This window comes from Pseudorasbora parva, chromosome 18, assembly GCF_024679245.1.
Source record: "Pseudorasbora parva isolate DD20220531a chromosome 18, ASM2467924v1, whole genome shotgun sequence".
Lineage (NCBI taxonomy): Eukaryota > Metazoa > Chordata > Actinopteri > Cypriniformes > Gobionidae > Pseudorasbora > Pseudorasbora parva.
The window spans coordinates 42,533,961-42,550,688 of record NC_090189.1 but is presented as its reverse complement, the minus strand read 5'-3'; the positions used below and the strand labels follow the sequence as shown (position 1 = coordinate 42,550,688).

The 16,728-nt window shown below is 40.4% G+C and overlaps 1 protein-coding gene across 3 annotated transcripts; it reads left to right on the top strand.

The window, feature by feature from the left end:
* The first annotated feature begins 594 nt into the window (after positions 1 to 594).
* Positions 595 to 13,833, top strand: LOC137046592 (uncharacterized). Of its 3 annotated transcripts, none has more exons than XM_067423868.1 (10): positions 595 to 829; positions 910 to 1,000; positions 4,232 to 4,295; positions 5,771 to 5,819; positions 5,907 to 6,029; positions 8,997 to 9,122; positions 9,205 to 9,250; positions 12,591 to 12,643; positions 12,736 to 12,812; positions 12,962 to 13,833. In XM_067423868.1, exons 1-10 carry the CDS (start codon positions 751 to 753, stop codon positions 13,481 to 13,483), a joined length of 1,230 nt encoding a protein of 409 aa, XP_067279969.1. In that variant the 5' UTR covers positions 595 to 750; the 3' UTR covers positions 13,484 to 13,833. The 3 variants fall into 3 exon arrangements, with proteins under 3 accessions (XP_067279969.1, XP_067279970.1, XP_067279968.1); XM_067423869.1 differs by having other exon boundaries at positions 5,768 to 5,819; positions 9,217 to 9,250; XM_067423867.1 differs by having other exon boundaries at positions 5,768 to 5,819.
* The last annotated feature ends 2,895 nt before the right edge of the window (positions 13,834 to 16,728 follow it).

The following is a 16,728-nucleotide window of genomic DNA, read 5'->3' as shown; positions in this document are numbered from 1 at the left end:
CATGAAAAAAATACTATAGTATATTATAGTAAAATTACTCTAGTAAATATAGTGTTTTGAACCATACTATAGTAAAGATACTGCAGTAAATTGTAGTATATTATAGTAAAATTACTGTAGTAAATACTATAGTGTTTTGAACCACACTATAGTAAAGATACTACAGTAAATTGTAGTATTTTATAGTAAAATTTCTCTAGTAAATACTATAAGGGTTTTTTAACCATAATATAGTAAATATAACCTACTACAACAATTTACTGTAGTATTATAGTAAAACTACTCTAGTAAATATAATGTTTTGAAGCATAGTAAAGATACAGTAAATTGTAGTATATTATAGTTAAGCTACTCTATAGTGTTTGGATGGAACCACACTATAGTAAAGATACAGTAAATTGTAGAATACTAGTATTTACTACACTTTGTTAATTTACTCTAGTAGCCTATATTTACTATAGTATGGTTCAAAAACACTTTAGTATTTACTTTTACTATAATATACTATATTATTTTTTCATGTGGGTTTGGCCGTTCACTTAATTAGCTACTCGACGGCTGAGTTTCGGAGTACAGCTAATCTAGGCGCGTTGCTTGGTTACGTCTCTCGCGCGTGGACCACGCCCACCTTAACGACCGCTACTAAGTATCGCTGAAGAAGAGTGATTGTAGAGTCGGGGATTGTATCGTGAAAGGCGGATCCGGTCGAGAAGAACGGCACCGATTGCGTTACACGGTTCCGCGTTGAGTATGATTGTGAAGAAACCGTCGAGAGTAAAAAGCAGCGAGCGCAATGTGACGCCGATGAGAGCCGCTCCGTCACTCTCCAGTACGAGCCCTCTGCGGTAATATGAGCTCTGATTCCGCGATAATCACCGACTCCATATTAATGTCCTTTTTAATGTGTAGATTTCCGATCACATGGGTCTAAACGCCGTCGAAGTGCTCGCCGAGGACGCCAGCTGCCGAAGCTCAAAGGCCCCGGATGCAGCCGAGACAGGTGGGAGTATCGGTTATTAATATGATGAGTTACACCTGATTATTATTATTATTAATATGTGACGGGCTGTTTACCTCCACGCTTTAGGGCTGATGGCTTTGTGTTTACAAATGCTCACATTAGAGCAGTGTTTTGATTCGATTATTGATCAATAAATCTACTTTAACTCTCTTCCTTCGCTCGCACTTTGTTACAAATCCTTCAAAATGACCCGGGGCCTGTACCATGATGGTAGTTTAACAAACTCAGGGTTACAGGATTAGTTTCGAGTTGACAAAACCAAACCATTGTATTAAGGCTTTGTTGGTCCCATGATGCTTATCATCAGCTTTCTTTGTCAACCCAGGCTTTGATCCTGAGTTCAGGAGTTTAGCTGTGACATCAGTAGTGAACAGCCAATCACACGTTGTGGAACTGAGATTAGCTTCTCGCGAGACAATCAGTGAGATTAATTTCTCTCTTCTGCAGAATATTGCATGATTGAAAAATATTAAGAATAAAAAATTAAAAAAATACACAGCAAGAAGAAAACCTGTCTATGAAAGAGTACAACTTAAAGAAAAAATAGTATACATCAATCCAAGTAAAAGTTATGAAGTTAGTTTAGTTGATATAGAGAAAATTGAACATTTAAGCTCAGTAAGTTTCTTTTTTTTTTAATAGGCTAGTTGTATTTATTGATTTTAAAGCTTATTCATATGACTTTATTCAGTTGATGTTATTTATATGACTTATGTATTAATTTTAACAAAGTGCCTATTAATGATTGATTAACTAAAACGATAAATGTGTAATTGATTAAAGGTATAATAATTACATAAATTATATCTAAATCATTCAAAATTATTATTTTTTTATAAATAAGCATTGTTAAAAGCCAGACGCTTTAGTTTTTAAAAACCATTTTGCTATGTAGTGACCTTTAATTTGGAGTAGAAACAGGGGGAGTGACTTTATTGCATCAGAGGTGTGTCACTTTACTCACAGCTGATTGGTCCAATTTCAGATTGAGATCTCTTATCCAGAACATAACCTGCCCCAGAGCAGGTTAGCTGTGGAGCGTAAGTTACTATGGCGATGAACACAGCTAAAAGCCAAACTAATTTAATGGTACCTAAAACCCAGGATTGGAACAAACTAAGCTTAAACAAATCTGGCTAGCCAGCTGAACCGGCTTCATGGTACAGGCCCCAGATGCCCTAAATTTAAACATTAGGGGAGAGCTGGACACTTTTTTACTGTCTCAGTTTGTGTAAATCCACTTAGGGTTCAGATTATTTTTTTTTTCACACACTAATTTCCCTCATGTCTAGTATAATTATGTGGTTTTGTTTAATTAGTGTATACTTTTTTCTTGATTGACCCTGAAAGAATGGAAGTGAAATGTGACAACATGCCCCATACATTATGACATGAGCATATGACAGATGAACATGCTATCTGATCTAATAAAAATAAATTAAAAAATCAGTGACAAACTAAAATATTTTGTCAGTAAAATACAATTATTAACTTTTTCAAATAAAATAAGGCATTTTTTAATAATTAAAAATAAAAATAAAATTAGTTTGACAACAAACACTGCAAAACACAGCTAAAGTTCCAAACATAGTAATAAATTAATAACTTCTGAACAATAACTGTCGTTTTCTCATGTTTTCTCAATAGAATTAATAAAAGAATAGAAATATTATATTTGTATTAGGGGCTCATTGTGACAGCATCCCGCTCTGCTCAACTGGGAATAATCGTGGCTCGCGTCTTCTGCTGTCAGATCATTAAAAAACAGATATAACATTACAATAATATCAGATTTGTCTTATTTTAAATAAACACAAAAAACAGATGACACAAACTTAAGTAAGAAATTTACTTTTGCTATGGTTAAATAAATGTTCAGTGATATCCTCCAAAGATTTTTTTTTATTTTGTCAGTTTTTTCTCAAAATAACATTGATTATGGCAGAAGTAAATACACTAAATTTGGTCACCCTGGCATGTGTGGAAAGTGTTAAACCATGTGTGTTACATCTAACCCCGCGTTAGGTTGTGCCCCGCTCACCCCTGATTTTTGTTGGTCCAGAAAGCTTATTTTATTTAACCTTTATCGGTTCTCTGACACTATACGTCTCAGTTGTAAATAAAAAAAATTAAAAAAAAGAGCACATTCAGGGCTTTTCACAGATGCCATTTGTTTGGAGGTTTCATCGGGACAACAACTTCTCCTTGCTCTTTAAAAATGTCTGAATGAGCTAATTTAGCACTCTTATGGAAATATTATAATATCTTGTAATAATCATTTCTGAAGAATTTTTAAATTGTTTGTTATAAAATAACATCTCAGGAAAATGTAATGGGGTTTCTAATCAAAATATGACTTACTGTTTCAAAACCACCGGGCATTGATCTCCTATAGAGGACAGCTGGACATGTTCATCAGGCATTCATTCAAGGGAATAGGGAAAGAAAATATCAATGTTCCTATGAAATATTAGATATTATTATGAAAATGTTTCTATTACAACTATTACTCGCATTATGACCTCTGACATGACGCGTGACGAGCTTCCCCTGACCCGACGCGTGACGAGCGGCCCCTGACCCGACGCGTGACGAGCGGCCCCTGACCCGACGCGGGACGAGCGGCCCCTGACCCGACGCGGGACGAGCGGCCCCTGACCCGACGCGGGACGAGCGGCCCCTGACCCGACGCGGGACGAGCGGCCCCTGACCCGACGCGGGACGAGCGGCCCCTGACCCGACGCGGGACGAGCGCCCCCTGACCCGACGCGGGACGAGGGGCCCCTGACCCGACGCGTGACGAGCGGCCCCTGACCCGACGCGGGACGAGCGGCCCCTGACCCGACGCATGACGAGCCGCCCCTGACCCGACGCTTGACGAGCGGCCCCTGACCCGACGCGTGACGAGCCGCCCCTGACCCGACGCGTGACGAGCGGCCCCTGAAATACCAGAGGATGTCGATATAAGAGAAGAGGTGCTTGAGTTTGTTCCCCAGCACTATTTGTTTGTTTACTCTACTCCTACATCACGTCAGGTTACTCTCTTGACACAAGTCGACTTGCGTAGGCCGTCTGTCAGAAGAATTTTGTTTCTAAAGTTTTAAGTACGGATATTTTTCATTCACTAAGGCATCACTTTGTTCAGAAGGCCTTTATTAACCCCCAGAGCCGTACTGATTACTGTTATTTCTACTGTCGTACTGTGTGAAGTTTCCGAGTACAGAAGGCAGGTGGAAGATGTCTGAATGCAGGAACGTGGAGAGATCACGGCGAGGTACGAGTGCTCCAATCAGGCTTGTGTACAATTCAGAATTGAATTGAGAATGACTCCTAAATTCCAATGCAGTTCTTGAATTTGAATTGAATTTGAATGTCAAAAACAGGATGTAGAATTACAATTCGAATTAGAATTGAAATTTAAGAAAAATTCAAAGAAATTCATATACATGTCCATCTTGCCATAGCAGCTTCATCTGCAGCTGTTGAGGGAATCTTTAGTGCTGCAGACAGATCTTCAGAGCAGAACGCTGCAGACTCAATGATTAAACATTAGAGGAGCCATTGAGAATCAGATCATCAGTGTTGATCAGTGAGTTTTGCATTTACAACAACTTTGTGTTATTTTATTACTTTGAAATGAAAATAACATTGGAACAAAACTAATTAAACAACATTGAGGGGTTAATTTATTTAAATTGATAATTAGCTGTAGTTTAGAGCAAAATGTATGCAGGGTTGAGGAGAGACACTGTAAAAAATGAATCATTGGTCTTGTAATTTTCACAAAAAATTAAGGTGATAATTAAAAACAGTTTGTTTGTTTTCTTAAGAAAACTGTGGTTCAGTGTTGTATAGAAATAAAAACAAGATAAACACTTTCCTAATTTTTTAAAGGAAATTTAAAAAAAAAAAAGCAAGATGAAGTGTTGTGAAATGTGTTTTTGAGTGAAGGGAAACATCTGTTCAAATGTATAATGTTCATTTATGTTTGACATTTGAAAGAGTTTCTGTTATGTTGAAGTTTTGACCGTTACCATTGTGCAGAAGAGTAGAGCTTATGGTCAGGTTGTGATGTGAATAACTGCAATATTATTATAAAGAATGTTGCCTTGTTCAATGAGTAATAATATATATATATATATTTATTTCAGAATCAATTCAGATTGAAAAAGCACATTCCACTAATAAGATTTAATTCATCATAAAAACTGCAGAAATATTATGTAATATTGTTACCATCATTTTTTAAAAGTAGATAAGGTGTAATATTTTTACATTGTAGATGCCTGTGATGAAATTGTGTTATTAAATTACAAAATTAATGTAATTGTTGTATTACTAAGGTAAAATGTGTAATTCAATTAATTACTAATCATATTAAAAGGAAATTGATTTGCATTGATAAAGTAATCCAAACCACATTTATAATGGGTAACTTATAACAATAAGCGAATACATTTAAGTAACCATCCTAACAGTGAGTGTGTGTGAGATTCAACACTTTCTTTCTGTTGTGACTGTGTGGAACTTCTTTGAATTGTCATGAATTTAATTCTACTTCCTGTCATTCAAATTCAACTTTGTGTGGGGCGGAGTCAATTCAATTCAAATTCATGAATTGAATGGAGGTCAATTCAGAATTTTGCACAAGCCTGTCTCTAATATCACAGACTGAACGAGTGCGGGTCTAAAAGTGCCAGTTTTTGGTGCCTGAAGAGCATAACTCCTTCTCTCGTCCGCTCTCAGCAGGGCCTGATGGCTGCCGCCGGCTCCAGCGACTTCAGCCAGGACTCCACAAGTCAGTTCTGAAGATAATCTCAGGTCAGCGCTCTCTGTTTGAACTTCCTCACAGGTCTTTGCAAACCCATTCTCTGTCGCTGAGCAGGTCTAACGATGCCCTCTGGAGTTTCCAGCTTCCTGTTGGATTGCTTGGATGTCGACTCTCCAACTTCATTCGAGGACTCGACGCTTTCATCCATCGAGGAGTTTCGCAGAGCTGACAATGATGGTATGATTAATACATTTGAGAACTCTGGTTAAATTAGGAGTAGTTCACATTTAAAAAAAATAAACATAACTATAAACTATTAGCCTGACAAGCCAGACCCAGATGTTTGGTCTGGAAACTCACCATTGACGGCTCAATCTGAGGGGCGGATAAACGGCTGTCTGTCAAACTCCCTCTGCACGCGATAGGATAGCGCTACACCAACCAGAGCAACGAAGGTGAAGCAGAGCTCGCTGACAGATTAAACATTCACCGTATCCGGTCGGCTAAACTCTGAACACATCTTCCCTTCTTCAGAATGACTTCAGTGCCGCTCTTTGTTCTTTTCTCAAAGAAAAACTTAACTCAAGTCTTCCAGAGTCGCGGTCAAAGCTGATTCGAAAGACCTAGCCTACATTGTACTACTGAAGAAATTAAAATAAGCTTTTAATTGTTTAACAATATTTCATCTTTATTATGAATGAGTTTGTCTGGAATTTATCATTTTTACTTTTATATTTTACGTTGCATTTATTTGGTTCTTTAAGATAGGCTAATACTCAGAGGATCTATATCAAATATAATTTTTTTATATAAAAATGTAATTTTTAATTTCATTTTTAATCTCCAGATCGTTGTTTGTATAGGTCATAGTTTGACTCAAGCTTTTTTGCTCAAAGGTGAAGACCCAACTTTATGCATGTTTTGTAAGACCGTCCTGGGTTTAAACAATAATGCTCGTTTATCAAGTTATTTCACTTAAGGGTGTATTTAGTAAGATTAAACTCTAATCTGTGCAAACATTAAACTTTGCTGAAATTAAAAACCTTGATTTGGTCTCTACACTTCATTCTGGTAACTCTGCTAAACTAATTACTAAAACTAAAACTGAAACTAACTAAATAGAAATGTATTTGCAAAATAAAAACTAAACTAAAACTAGCAAAACCATTTGTAAAACTAACTAAAACTAAACTAAAATGTGTAGCAAAATTGAAAACGATAATAAAATAAACACTAATTTAAAAAAGCAAAACTATAATAACCTTGCATGTGACACACAGAAGCCAATGGCACATGTCACTATGCGCCTAGATATGTATACTGTGACGAAGCGACTGCCTCTCCCACATGATCAGTGCCACCCCGTCCTTGAAAGCGCTGCCCTTCGCCAGGTTCCCGACTGATGTGGTAATAGAGAGAGGAGGGGAGCTGAAATTACTGAGAAATGGCTATGAGTGATGAGGCACACCTGAGGATCATGAAGCCTCATCACCGCCACTGTTAAATGTTGAGCGTGCCTCTCTCCAGAGGGCCAGCCTCTCCCCTTGTGCATGCACGCTGGTGTCCTCGTAGGTCCATGAAGGGAGCACGGAGGGAATCCCCTGCCGTCCAGGATGGAAGTGCTCATGTAACGCCGCTGACGGGCGAGTATGCCGGGCCGGTCTTCCCCTCGATGTCCGCGGCTGAAGAGGATGAGTCGCCGCGTCGAAGCTGCCGCGCCTCGGACCAGGGTGAAGCGTGGGCGACCGCCGGACCCCGCCCCTTTCCTGGACCCATTCTATCCACTCACTACCCTTCCGAGACTATTTAATGTTGCACCGAGGACACCACATCCCCTGTAGTGTTTGTCAATTCCCCGTTTGTGAATAATTGATGTTTGTTTATGGAAATAAATGCCTCTTCGAGGGCTGACACCACACCTGCTGTGTCTGTCGTGTGCTCCTCCCATCACAATACGTATACAAGATACACATTTTTGCCCATTCTTCTAGAAGCTCATTTGTGAGGTCAGGCACTGATGTTGGACGAGAAGGCCTGGCTCTCAGTCTCCGCTCTAATTCATCCCAAAGCTGTTCTATCGGGTTGAGCTCAGGACTCTGTGCAGGCCAGTCAAGTTCCTCCACACCAAACTCCTCATCCATGTCTTTATGGACCGACGCTTTGTGCACTGGAGCGCAGTCATGCTGGGACAGGAAGAGGCCGTCCACAAGCTGATCCCACAAAGTTGGGAGCATGAAATTGTCCAAAATGTCCTGGTATGCTGAAGCATTAAGAGTTCCTTTCACTGGAACTAAGAGGCTTAGCCCAACCCCTAAAAAACAACCCCACCCCATAATCTCCCCTCCACCAAACTTTAAATCCCGTTCTCCTGGCGACGGCCAAACCCAGACTCGTCCATGGGATTGTCAGACTGAAGCGTGATTGGTCGCTCAGAGAACACGTCTCACTGCTCTAGAGTCCAGTGGCGGCTGCTTTACTCCACTGCATCCCACGCTTTGCATTGCTCTTGGTGATGTAAGGCTTGGATGAGCTGCTCGGCCATGGAAACCCATTCCATGAAGCTCTCTCCGCTGTTCTTGAGCTCATCTGAAGGCCACAGAAGTCTGGAGGTCTGGAGCGATTGACTCTGCAGAAAGTTGGAGACTTCTGCGCACTGTGACCCTCAGCATGCGCTGACCCCGCTCTGGGATTTAACATTTCTGAGTTGCTGTTGTTCCCAATGGCTTCCTCTTTGTTATAATCCTGTAACAGTTGAGTGTGGAATATTTAGTAGTGAGGAAATGTCAGGAATGGACTTATTGCACAGGTGTCAGCCTATCACGGCCCCACGCTTGAGTTCACTGAGCTCCTGAGAGCGACCCATTCTTACACTAATGTGTGTAGAAGCGTCTGCAGGCCGAGAGCTTGATTTATACACCTGTGGCCATTAAGAGATTGAACATCTGAACTCAGTGATTTGGAGGGGCGGCCCAATACTTGTGGCAATATATAGTGTATCAAGAATCAATTTCCTGTGAATAAATAAATGTCAAAACGGCTTGCGATATTGGAATGACATGAGGGCGAATTAAAGTGTTTTTTTGTCACTTTAATTTAATTAAAGGAATACATTTGACTTGATTAAAACTAAATCTCAGAATAATTCATTTTATACAGTTGATTTTCTAGTGTTTTCGCTGAAGGTTATTTCCTGTGAACTCTCAGATGAAGGTTGCACTTTACGCACTGAAGCCGGACTGATGAGCGCTGTGAAGAACTCCACTCTTCTGGATCTCAGTCATGCGCAGGATCTGGAGCTCCAGCTGCCTCCAAACCTCTCCTCCATTCTTGGTGCGTCATCACACCTGCACTTTATGCAGAGCTGTTCATTTCACACTGATGTCTCCGTGCATTTCACATTAATTTCCTGCAGAACTCTCAGTAGACGCTGCTGAAGATGAAGAGATGTCACCTGTTCGGTAAGGCCTTTATATACACACACACTGAGGGGTTTGACCGTATTGGAGAGAAATGTTTGGCAGTTTGACACACGATCCGAATCATGAATCAACGCACTGATTCATGACCGATTGAATCTTTATTTGAGAAACAATGCTTAATAATTTTTGTTATTTTTGAACCAAAATGTATTTCTGATGCTTCAAGAGACTCTAATTAACCCACTGATGTCACATATGGACTACTTTGATGATGTTTTTATTCCCTTTCTGGACATGGACAGTATAGTGTGCATACACTTGCATACGCTCTCGGACTAAATATAAAATATCTTAAGATACGGAGGTCTTATGGGTGAGGAACGACATTAGGGAGAGGCTTAAATGACATACATTTCATTTTTGGGTGAACTAACCCTTTTAAAACGTTTTGACCGCGTTATTATTTCTAATCGAATCCTCGTCCAACTCGCAATGGGTTGTGAGTAATATCAGCCGTTAGAGTGTGCGTCGATCCGCACTTTGAGTTCTGCCTGGGAATAGTAGATCATCCGGATATCTTTGGAATACTCTTTTCAGCATACTACGATTTGGGACATACTAGTTCTATTTTCGAATACTATTTAGTATGGATAGCATGCAAATTGGGATGCAGGGTGTGTTAGTGAGCACATCTCCTTTGCCTAGATAATCCATCCACCTCACAGGTGTGGCATATCAAGATGCTGATTAGACAGCGTGATTATTGCACAGGTGTGCCTTAGGCTGGACACAATAAAAGGCCACTCTAAAATGTGCAGTTTTATCGCACAAGCACAATGCCATAGATCTCGCAAGTTTTGAGGGAACGTGCAATTGGCATGCTGACTTGCAGGAATGAGCTGTTGCCCGTGAATTGAATATTCATTTCTCTACCATAAGCTGTTCCAAAGGCGTTTCAGAGAATTTGGCTGTATATCCAAACGTCCTCACAACGGCAGACCATGTGTAGCCACGCCAGCCCAGGACCTCCACATCCAGCATCTTCACCTCCAAGATCGTCTGAGTAACCATAACCGACTTGAAGTAACCGACTTGAGTGCGCAAATGCTCACATTCGATGGTGTCTGGCACTTTGATAAGGTCAAGTCAAGTCACCTTTATTTGAATAGCGCTTTTTACAATGAAGATCGTTTCAAAGCAGCTCCACAGTGATAACAGGAAAATATTGCAACAGAATTTAATGGAAAGTAATATAATTAAATATTTAGTGTCCCCAAATGAGCAAGCCAAAAGCCTAAGGCAACCAGGGCAACGGTGGCAAGGAACCCAAACTCCATCAGGTGACATAATGGAGGAAAAAACCTTGGGAGAAACCAGGCTCTCGGTTCTCCAGCTCTCCTCTGGCCAAGCGAACAAACAGTGTATGATTGGGATTCAGGCAACATTACAAATCAGAAGTCATATTAGATCCGAACAGAGAGGTGTTCTGTTCATGGATGAATCTCGGTTTTCACTGTACAGGACAGATTGCAGACAGTGTGAAGGGCGGCGTGTGGGTGAGCGGTTTGCTTTTGTCAACATTGTGGATCGATTGGACCAGGGTGGCGGTAGGGTTCACATCATCCAAACGAACCGAACTCTGATTTCAATCGAACTCGGGTGCGCACCTGAAGTTTATCTCGGCAAAGGAGAAGTGCTCACTAACACAGATTTAGAAAGATTTGTGAACAATATTTGAGAGAAACAGGCTTTTTGTCTAAATAGGAAAAGTCTTAGATCTTTGAGTTTAGCACATGAATATATGTTGTCCCAGGGAAAGATTTGTTCATAATGACCCTACAAGATCTATTAAACCATGTTTTGGAAGTATTTAAAAAATGCGTAAAACACTAAATTATTTTTCTCTTGGCCGCACATAATGTTTGGCCACTGCTGTTTACAGTGGGGCAAAAAAAAGTATTTAGTCAGCCACCAATTGTTCAAGTTCTCCCACTTAAAAGGATGAGAGAGGCCTGTAATTTTCATCATAGGTACACTTCAACTATGAGAGACGGAAACCTCCACAAGGTTTTTACACACTGTTGCTGGTAGTTTGGCCCATTCCTCCATGCAGATCTCCTCTAGAGCAGTGATGTTTTGGGGCTATTGCTGGGCAACACAGATTTTCAACTCCCTCCAAAGATTTTCTATGGGGTTGAGATCTGAAAGCTGGCTAGGCCACTCCAGGACCTTGAAATGCTTCTTACGAAGCCACTCCTTCGTTTGCCCGGGCGGTGTGTTTGGGATCATTGTCATGCTGAAAGACCCAGCCACTTTTCATCTTCGATGCCCTTGCTGATGGAAGGAGGTTTTTACTTAAAATCTCACGATACATGGCCCCATTGATTATTTTCTTTACATGAATCAGTCGTCCTGCTCACTTTGCAGAAAAACAGCCCAAAGCATGATGTTTCCACCCCCATGCTTCACAGTAGGTATGGTGCAACTCAGCATTCTTTTCCTTCAAACATGACAAGTTGGGTTTTTATATTTTGGTTTTATCTGACCATATGACATTCTCCCAATCCTATTCTGGATCATCCAAATGCTCTCTAGCAAACTTCAGACAGGCCCAAACATGTACTATCTTAAGCAGGGGTACACGTCTGGCACTGCAGGATTTGAGTCCCTGGGGACGTGGTGTGTTACTGATGGTAGCCTTTGTTATTTTGGTCCCAGCTTTCTGCAGGTCATTCACTACGTCCCCCCTTGTGGTTTTGGGATTTTTGCTCACCGTTCTTGTTTGACCCCAGAGGGTGAGATCTTGTGTGGAGCCCCAGATTGAGGGAGATTATCAGTGGTCTTATATTATCTTCCATTTTCTAATAATTGCTCCCCCAGTTGATTTCTTCACACCAAGCTGCTTACCTATTGCAGATTCAGTCTTCCCAGTCTGGTGCAGGTCTACAATTTTGTTTTTGGTGTCCTTTCACAGCTCTCTGGTCTTGGCCATAGTGGAGTTTTGAGTCTGGTTGTTTGAGGTTGTGGACAGGTGTCTTTTATACTGATAGTTCAAACAGGTGACATTAATACAGTTAACGAGTGGAGGACAGAGGATCTTAAAGAAGAAGTTACAGGTCTGTGAGAGCCAGAAAATTTGCTTTTTTTGTTGGTGACCAAATACTTATTTTCCACCATAATTTGCAAATAAAATCTTTAAAAATCAGACAATGTGATTTTCTGGATTTTTTTAATCTCTCATTCTGTCTCTTATAGAAGTGTACCTATGATGAAAATTTTAGGCCTCTCATCTTTTTAAGTGGGAGAACTTGCACAATTGGTGGCTGACTTAATACTGTTTTGCCCCACTGTAAATGAATGCTGATTTTCTGTTTCTCAGGCTGTCTCCTGTATATGTGTCTTCGGAAGCCTTGGCCTCAGGTGTTGCATCAGGTACTTGAGTTTCCCTCTGTGTATTAGACTGACTGAGTGTGTGTCAGCGCTAAATACGGCTTGGCTTTGAGTGAATGAAGCTGTTTCTGCAGGAGGAAAGTTGAGACCAGAGGACGAGAGAACGTCTGTGAAGACCAGACCTGTAGATCCGACTCCTGCTGTTAGGAAGGTGATTAATACTGTGTGTGTGTGTGTGTGTGTGTGTGTGTGTGTGTGTGTGTGTGTGTGTGTGTGTGTGTGTGTGTGTGTGTGTGTGTGTGTGTGTGTGTGTACATAACTCAACATCCACATGTTAATGAAAAAAATATCTTTTTCCAGTGTTTTGCAGAGAAGGGAAAAGTAATCAAATGCAGGAAAGTGACGTTCAGTGATGTTGTGAGTGTTCGAGACGTGTCGAGCCTTAAGTGTGATCAAGGGGGTCAACTGGGTGCTGGAGGCCAACGTGGCACTGGAGGTCAGCAGGGCTCTAAAGGTCAGCGGGGCACTGGAGGTCAGCGGGGCACTGGAGGTCAGCGGGGGACTGGAGGTCAGAGGAGCTCTAAAGGTCAGCGGGGTGCTGGAGGTCAGCGGGGCGCTGGAGGTCAGCGGGGCACTCGAGGTCAGAGGGGCTCTAAAGGTCAGCGGGCCTCTGGAGGTCAACTGGGGTCTGGAGGTCATCGAGGCGAGCAGCTTCAGCCGGACAGAAGCGTGTCGGAATCCTCAGATATTCCCTCAGGGCCTGTGAGATTCTTTGACTTTGCAGACGTGTGTGAGAGAGAGGCCTTTTTCCACAGACTGAAACAAACTCGCTCGTTCACGTTTCCTGCCAGACCAGTGACTGTTTCCTTATTCCCCATATAGACTCTTCTGACATGGACAGGTATTAATGATCCTTTAGCATGTGTGTGTGTGTTCTTTAGATATCCTCTCACCTATCTGAGAGACACAGGAGTGACCAACAGAGGGTGAGCACTGTCAGATACACACACACACACTATTATCTGAATATAACAGTGTTTGCTGTCCTGCTGAAGAACTCAAGAGAGATGAAAACTAATTTATCTGCTAAAACAAACACATAATTAATACACAACTTGTGCACTTATAGAACATGCCTCTGTGCAGTGAAGCCCAGTTATGCACTATGAACTCAACTGAGGATTTTAATGCAGTCGTGAAAACTGGAATGAGATTTCACACGGAATTTAATGGGAAGAGAAGCTTGTAAATTAAATTATTTATAATTGATGTTATAATGGATGTGTATGTGTAAAAGACAAAATACTAAAAGACAAATAATAAAGAATATTTTGCAACTGATCTTGATTTACAGAATTATTTTTGTGTGTAAAAAGGGCAAAAGAAATTATTATGCGTCTTAGAATAGGTCATGTTGGATAAATCTAACATTACATAGAAACGAGAAACACCCCACTGGACTCTGCACCCACTGCAATACAAAAGGCAACAAATCACATTCTATTATATTGCAAAATAAATGAGAAAAAAAGAACGGAGCTAGAGATGGAGATTGGAGAGCAGAACATGACACTAAAGAATTTGCTGGGGAAAACAAAAGTGTCTCTTAATAAATTATCTGGAAGAAAAAAAATGGGATGCGTTAGAGAAATTGTTGTGGATATCTAGTATATATTTAATAATGATATTGATTCCTGCTGCTCACGCTCCAGTCCAGTAGGTGGTGGTAATGCACCTTAACTCGCAAGTACGATGTCAAAGGCAGTTTTTTGCTCTAGTCCCCTCCCTGTTAAAAGGAGTGATGAGATAGTTAGCAGATTATGATCACTCAATGGCTGGTTATCTAAGTGGTGTCCCCAAAATAACATAGGGTTCATAAACAATTGGATAAGCTTTTGGGGCAGACCTGACCTGTTGAAGATAGACGGCATTCATCCCTCCTGGTCTGGTGCTGCTCTTCTCTCTAGTAAATTGACACATAGTCTTAGAGCTAAACCTTGACAAACTAGGGCCCAGGTCAGGAAGCAGATGGACTGGCTTAACCGACCACCTGCTAGCTGTCTCACGTCACAGAAGTCAGATAAATTCCGAAACATAGAGACTCTTTCACCTAGATATTGTCACATAGAGACTATGTCTGTTCCTCGAATTAGTAAACACAAAAAAACATTCAACAGTAAAAAAAAATATTTATGTCAAACAAATAAACAACAGATACAATACAGATGAACAAATGATACAGCTTGGGTTGCTGAATATTCGATCCCTTTCTCCAAAAGTATATACTGTTAATGATATGATTCCAGATCATAACCTAGATGTGCTGTGTTTGACAGAAACCTGGCTAAAACCTGACTACTAAATTACTTTAAAAGTAATAAACGAGTCTCAATATTATTGGTATTAATACGAGCCGCATCTGAAAGGTGAAGGGGGAGGTGTTGCTGTAAATTATAATATCTTCAGTATTACTCAGAAGTCTAGTTTCAAATATAATTCATTTGAATTTTTGGTGCTTGATGTAACGTTATGTAGTGTAATTGATAAATCTCACTTGACATTTTTGCTGGCTACTGTATGCAGGCCACTGGGGCACCATACACACTTTATCAAAGAATTTGCTGATTTTCTATCAGAATTGGTACTGGGAGAAGATAAAGTACTAATTGTTGGTGATTTTAATATTCATAAAGACAATGAAGACACATTGGGATTGGCGTTTAGAGACATTCTAACTCTATTGGAGTTAGGTAACACGTATCAGGACCCAGGACTTTAGATCTAATACCTTCACATGGAATAAATATTGATACCGTTAAAATTCTCCAGCAGAGTGATGACATCTCAGATCCTTACCTAGTTTCATTGTGGCAACCAGCGAGGCGAGGGACTGTGAGAGCGGGCCGGTGGCGAGTGGTAATAAGTGCCAGCTGCGCACCACACCGGTCTTGTCTCACACCGGGAACATAAAAGGAGGAGCAAAGAGAGGACCAGGCCTGGACTTTATGTTATTGTTTTGTTTATGTTTAATTATGTGTGTGTGGGCAGTCGTCCGTTTCGTTTTGTTTATTTACTTAATAAAAGTTGTTGAACATTCGCCGGTTCCTGCCTCCTTCCTTCCCATATTTATGGACTTTGTTACAATCATGTACACTTAATTTAACTAAGGCTGCAAAGCTGTCCCCTCGCTTCAAATATGGCAGGACTATCCCTGCTGCGACTAAAGATTGCTTTGTAAATAATCTTCCTCATCAGTTGCATCTCCTCAGCATTACAGATAGCCAAGAGAAACTCAATGTTGCAACAGAAACTATTGACTCAATTTTCCTAGCACTTTAGACACAGTTGCTCCCTGGAGCTTAAAGATGATTAAAGAAAATAGTCTAACTCCTTGGCACAACGAGCACACTCGGGCCCTTAAATAAGCAGCCAGAAAAATGGATCACAGCTGGAAGAAAACAAAACCGGAGGTTTTTCGCAATTCGTGGAAAGGGAGCCTGATTGCATACTGAAAGGCTGTAAAAACTGCTAGATCTGCTTATTTTTTCAACTCTCTTAGAAGAAAACAAACACAACTATAGGCATTTATTTGATACAGTGGCTAAATTAACCAAAAATAAAGCTTCAACTTCTGATGTTTGCAAACAGCACAGCATTAATGACTTTATGAACTTCTTTACTAGTAAGATTGATAATATTAGGAATACAATTATAACCATGCAGCCGTCTACTACAGTATCACATCAGACAGAGCATTGTAATGTCACTGAGGAAAAATTACACTCATTCCCTGCAATAGGAGAAGAAGAATTGGCTAAACTTGTTAAATCATCAAAATCAACTACATATACATGTCAAACCCTATGCTTGACCCTATACCGACTAGGCTATTAAAAGAGATGCTTCATAGGTCATAGATCCTCTTCTTAATATTAATAATTCATCCTTGACATTAGGATATGTACTGAAACCTTTTAGGTTGGCTATAATTAAACCACTTATTGAAAAAAACACAACTTGTTCTACACAATTAGTCAATTACAGGCCAATATCAAATCTACCGTTTCTGTGAAAAATACTAGAAAAGCAGTGTCTTCACAATTATGTTCTCTTTTAGAAAGAAATGG

Bases quoted from the DNA above. Each gene is read 5' to 3' on its own strand.
- LOC137046592 (XM_067423867.1), top strand. From the start codon at position 751: ATGATTGTGAAGAAACCGTCGAGAGTAAAAAGCAGCGAGCGCAATGTG. The intron at 9,123-9,204 runs GTGCGTCATCAC...AATTTCCTGCAG, and splicing joins AAACCTCTCCTCCATTCTTG to AACTCTCAGTAGACGCTGCT. The intron at 12,813-12,961 runs GTGATTAATACT...ATCTTTTTCCAG, and splicing joins CGACTCCTGCTGTTAGGAAG to TGTTTTGCAGAGAAGGGAAA.